Here is a 5,795-nt window from a genome sequence, read left to right as displayed (position 1 = left end):
ATGTTGAATTGGAGAAGAGTAAATGTGAGCTGGAACAGGAGGAGGCCACTGACAGGAACAAGAACTTAACATTGCAGCTAGAATGGTGATGGACTGCTGAAACAGGTGTTCTCTCAAAGTGAGTACATTTGTTTTTAATTGCAAATATATTATTTTGAGTGTAATGGTAGTTTTTGGTCACTTTAGCTTTTCTGTTTCTTTTCATCAGGATCCTCACACAGAGAGGATCTGCAGTGGACTCAAATCTGTACTTTTGTATTTGTCAGGATGGGCCCAAATCAGACCTATCAGTGTAGTCCCATTGAAATGTACTTTCTGTTCATTTCAATGGGGAGGGGGGGTGGGAGTTTTAAGACCACTGGTTTTATAACATATATACATTTACACCATGTTTACACAGAGTTGTGTGGACATAGAATGATATCATATCATAGTCATGTTCTAGAAGTGTCATTGTCATCACAGAATTCTGTTAGAATTCCTATAGTTAGAGTGTAATACAGACAACACATCAGAGTTTACCAAGAGTTCATCAAGTCTGGATACAGAAACGATTTATTCTTAATCTCATTTTCAATTTCAAACATTTCAATTGCCTTTTATTTCAACAACACTGAAGATGTTTCGCTTGTGTTGTGGGAAGGTTTGTTTTCTAGATACACTGCACTTTTTATGTCATTTCTCTACTGTTTGTGTGACACTGTGAACGGTGAAAGGTGGGACTATTTCCACTTCACACTTGTCAGTGTTTAGTATGTACTTTCTGTGAAGCTATGTTATATCTGCTGTGAAGATACACGATGTTCCATTAATCTCCAGCCTGGTAACTTTTTTCTGTACAGTACTCAACTGCAGTCGTTGAACTGGTGGCAGAGAAGATCAGAAAGTAAGGAAATTAATAACTATTATATATCACTATATCACTGCTATATATATATCATAGTGTTTTCCTGACTGCTTCTTCATCTATTTCACCGTTCTACGGTTTGTTTCTTTATCACCAGTGTCCCTGCTCCCAGCGCTCCCTTTGTCATCCAGGACAACGACAATACAGCCCCACTGAGGTATCGCCTCTTCGGTCGGCCACTGGTATGTTTGACAGACAGCGTCATGGCTTCATATTAAATAAATTCATGTTGTTTGTAAGTTGTAAATATCATCAAACATCATAATATATTGACAGTTTATTCTAATTAATGTCTTTTTTTACAGACAAAAACAAAGAAGGAAGGAAAGGATCAGGAAGAGGACAAGGAAAAGTAAGAACACTCCTCCTCCTGACTATGTGTCTTATCTTTTAGCCCTTTTGTTAGCAAGGACATTAAGGGCCTTCAAGAATTTGATGAGTTTTGAAATTTAAAAAACTATTTCTCTTCTGTCACCAGCGTCACCACAAAGAAGAGCAAGAAGGCCAAGAAGTCACGGCGGTGGCGTTGTTGCAAGGTGTTTGACCCAGAGTGTAGAACTCAAGGTGAATCAGATATTGTTTAGTCTTTGCATCATTTAACCAGAGTATTTCTTTACTCCAACAGAATAGATGTCGCGTGTCCCCAGCCCCCCAAGAAGAAGAGACTCCGGAGAAGTCCCAAGATGAGGTGGTGGCTGTCAAAAGACCGATGGAGAAAGAGGAGAAACCAGTGAAGGACGAGAGGATTCCTCAGGCCCTGTCCATCAAAATGGAGGAACTCAATGTGACCACACAGAAGAAGCTCAGGAGTGAACATATTAAGTGTCTAGGGTGAGTGCATCTGCATACACACACACACACACAAACCAAAGCTGTAGAGAAATGGATTAAAATGAAGAATTGATGAGATTGACTTGTTATGTTTGTGTGTCAGGTTTCCCAACCCAGCACAGATATGTTATATTAACTCAAGCCTGCAGAGCCTCCTCACCCTGGAGGACTTTGTAACAGCCATCAGTCACCAGGAGCAGGTTTGGAGTTTAATACCTGAAGCAGCAGTCCTAAGGTACAGCACCCCTCCAGACACAAACACTCATTTTATCCTCATAAGTACCTAAACACCAAAAGAGTTTAATGTCATAGACAATATCAACAATATCTAACAATTTTCCATTTTTCCTCCTCTCCAGAACATTCAAGAACATCAGCGAGCATCACTTCTCCGGTGATGCTCAGGAGAAACTCCGCCTTCTTGCCGCATTCAAGAGGGCGGTGGCTCTGTGGGCTCCAGAGTTTGGGGACCATCAGCAGAAAGTGAGTGAGCAGCCTTCAATGGTGTGTTTTTTATTCTGATAGTTTCTCCTTTGTGTTTAAACTCTGTACAATTGTTTGTGTGTGTGTATCTACAGGACGCCCATGAGTTCCTGACAGCTGTCCTTGAACAGATGAGATACTGGGGCCCACAGCTGCAGGTGCTGACCGCCGGCATGGGCATGGCCTACAGCTGTCCAGTAGAAGACCATCTGATGTTCAAAATACAAAACACCAGGACATGCAAGAGGTAAAACTAGACAGTTACCTGCATCACATACATATCCATGACCTCTGCAGCTGAAATATAACAGTATTGTTTGTACTGGTTATATAAAGTTGCGGAGCAGGTTCCACCAGAGAGGAAGACTTCACTAATCTGTCCCTGGACCTTCCACCTGGAGGTGGAACTGTTGAAAAAATGCTGGAGAATTACCTGATGGTAAGAAACATCTCTCCTCATTCAGTCATAGTAGATACAATGTGAAGATATGATGTAGAAAACATTCATTTCATCACACAACTATTACTTGTGTTAGTATGTGTATGTATACTGTATGTAGTTGTTTGTAACTGTGCATGTAAATCCAGTACAGAAGTGAAAGCATGTTGGTCTTGTGCTGTTCCACAGGAGACAGAGTTGGAGTACAGGTGTGAGTGTGGTGCCACCAAGTCAGGCCAGCGCTCATCATTCGCCACCCTGCCAAGGTGAGTAACATCAAACTCCTGACTGCAGTGCTCAGCGATGATACTGGTTCACCCAGTGGTATCAAACTGGGCTCTGCTGCCTCTAAGGAATAATTGTGTATTTAAAATACCAAGAGACTTTTTCTCTGCCACCTGGTGCTCATATCTTCTCTTTCCATCAACAGAGTGCTGGTCCTGCATTTGAAGCGTTTCCGATACACTCCAACTTTCCAGCTGGAGAAGATCCATGACCCTGTCGATCTTCAGAGGGAGCTGGTGGTGTCTTCAGGCCAGGTAAAGAACTAGATCACCTGACAGCAAACAGAGCAAATAGTAGTAAATATTTGGACTATATGTGGACTAACTCTGATTGACTTTGTTCCTTCTCAGGCTGGTGCGTGCTACAGTTTGATCAGCACCATAAACCACATCGGCACCACAGCAAGAAGTGGTAAGATGAACCATTATTTTCAGTGATGTACACCTAATGAGTCTTAAGACAGCCCATGTAACAATAGCTTCCTCTTCCTGCTAGGACACTACATCTGCGACGGAGTGGACCCCGACGTGGGACCGGTGGACCTGACAGACCGCTGGTTCACATATAATGACACAGTGGTCACCCAAACAAGCGGAGTCAATGTGTGCAACCAGCGGCAACGATCCTCGTACATCTTGTTTTATCGGAGGCAGGTAAGAGGACAGCAGCGTCACATGTGCACTGCATTTAAACATATTATGTGGTAGTTACACACACAACATGAACACTGCTCTTTCAGACAGATTACAGTTGAGAGGAGGGATTTAGGAATACACTTGTATTCATTTTGAATGTGTTTCTAGCCAGAGGACTAGACAGCAGGACAGCGGATGAGGACCCAGTGGCAGGGACCAGAGGACAAACCACAGGACTTGGACAGATGACCTGGAGACTGGACAGACGTGTCAAATGGAGGGAGCTGAAGGACACAGCCCTCAGGAGGATGGGCCCCCCCCAGAGAGCCAGGTTCCTCCCAAGGTTTCTCCCTCAGAGGGAGTTTTTCCTTGCCACAGTCGCCCAAAATCACAGCTCTAGTGAGCAGTGACAGGACTAAATATTTTAGCTCCAGGTAAAATTTTTACTGTCCTGTCATCCTGTACAGTTGATTTAATCTTCTCTGTACAGCTATGGCTTGCTCTCTGGGGAGATGGTAAGGTGATGGTAAAGGCCTTTGACATGTCTAAACTAGGGATGGGCGATATGGACTAAAGTTTATCACGATATTTTCTGTTTTTTATCGCGATAACGATATAAATGACCATTCAACACGTTATGTGTTATCACAGTATTTCCCGTATGATGACTGTTGTGGTTAGGGCTGCAACTAAGGATTATTTTGGTAGTCAACTAATCTGGTGATTATTTTTCCGATTAGTCAATGATTATTTCTGATTATTTCTGCGATACTGCCCCCAGCACCTCCTGTACTGCATTGCAGTAACAAGTGCAGCAACCAGATTATCGAGGTCGCTCCTTTTTAGCAAGGCCCTCATCCTCAGCTTCAATGCAAGATATTATCTCGGGATGACTTATTCTAATCTTCTAATGAAGATTTTTTCCTGGTATATCGCCAACGATAGTATATCGCCCATCTCTAATTTCCAGAGATTTCAACAAAAAATATCAGGAAAAGTTAAATAAATCATTTCCTGCTCAAGATTATTTGTTTTTTGTATTTTGTTTAGTATGAGTGTTATTGTATGATACATGAGTTGTTATGGTACCTGCAGACACTGCAGTGTAACAGGTGTAAAAGGTAAGTTTGCTCAGGATAAATGGAAAAATGAAGCAGCTTATTCTATTAACACCAATGCAGATACTTATACAAGGTGAAAAAAAATGAAGAGATGTTCAAAGTCTCTGATCCCAGCTTCTCAAACATGAATATCCCTCAAAGAAAAATCTCTAGTATAAATAAACTAATATGAAGGAAACATCCTCATTGCTCATTCTAGAGCAGAGACAGAGCGATACTGCATATTCTTGTGACTAGTTGCTGCTCCCAAAAAATAATTATTTGGTGTGATGTGTTTGAGTCACTGATACAAACCACAAACATCTGAATTCAGTGTAACATATAAAAAGCAGGAGGAAAACAGAACAGAAATTCCTGATGCACCAGTAATTCAGGCAGTAACACTCTGACCTCTTTGTATTGACAGTGGCTACAATGGCTATGTTATTTTATTGGACTATTTTAAAGCAGGCATATTTGTCTAATTGGTATTTTATTCCATATGACTTGCATGGATAGCTGCCTTTGGAATCATGATTTACAGTGAACTGTGATGTGGGAGCATTAATAACTAATTCTCTAATTCTGCCATATGTCAAAATGAAAAACAGATTTCTACAAAGTAATGTCAGTTAATTAAAAAATACAGAATGTAAACTAAGTGTCAGAAATACCCATTCCCCTTTTAATGTGACTGGACCTAATTCAGCAGAGGTCCAGCAAATTGGTGCTAGTAGTCACACAATTAGTGAAATGGAGATCACCTGAGTTCAGTGAGCGTGTCTCAAGTGATTGTGGTATAGAAACACCTGTGTGTGGAAGGTCCAGTCAGTGGTTAATCTGTGTTCCTGGCTACAATTACACCATGAAGACAAAAGAACACTCCAAGCAACTCAGAGAAAAGGTTATTGAGAAGTCTAAGTCAGGGGATGGATACACAAAAATCACATCCCCTGGAGTTCAGTTAAATCCATCATTAGGAAATGGAAGGAATACCGCACATGTGTAAATCTGTGTAGAGCAGGCCGTCCTTATTGCTGAGTGACTGTGCAAGAAGGAGACTACTGAGGGAGTCCACCAAGACACCTATGACCAGTCTGAAGGAGTTAAAAGCT

At 41.6% G+C, this 5,795-nt stretch overlaps 1 protein-coding gene across 1 annotated transcript; it reads left to right on the top strand.

Annotated features, from left to right (window-relative positions):
• Nucleotides 1-500: 500 nt before the first annotated feature.
• On the top strand, nucleotides 501-4,555 carry LOC108876838 (ubiquitin carboxyl-terminal hydrolase 37). Its single transcript, XM_018666603.2, has 15 exons — nucleotides 501-643; nucleotides 843-886; nucleotides 1,005-1,089; nucleotides 1,213-1,259; nucleotides 1,386-1,443; nucleotides 1,533-1,738; nucleotides 1,842-1,973; nucleotides 2,098-2,221; nucleotides 2,317-2,468; nucleotides 2,558-2,660; nucleotides 2,850-2,926; nucleotides 3,091-3,199; nucleotides 3,296-3,356; nucleotides 3,441-3,598; nucleotides 3,749-4,555. The coding sequence occupies exons 1-15, from the start codon at nucleotides 620-622 to the stop codon at nucleotides 3,758-3,760; spliced, it is 1,392 nt and encodes a 463-aa protein (XP_018522119.1). The 5' UTR covers nucleotides 501-619; the 3' UTR covers nucleotides 3,761-4,555.
• Nucleotides 4,556-5,795: the final 1,240 nt, after the last annotated feature.

This window comes from Lates calcarifer, linkage group LG23 (genome assembly GCF_001640805.2).
Source record: "Lates calcarifer isolate ASB-BC8 linkage group LG23, TLL_Latcal_v3, whole genome shotgun sequence".
Classification (NCBI taxonomy): domain Eukaryota; kingdom Metazoa; phylum Chordata; class Actinopteri; family Centropomidae; genus Lates; species Lates calcarifer.
Note: the sequence above shows the minus strand (reverse complement) of the source record. Positions and strands in the feature narration are given on the sequence as shown.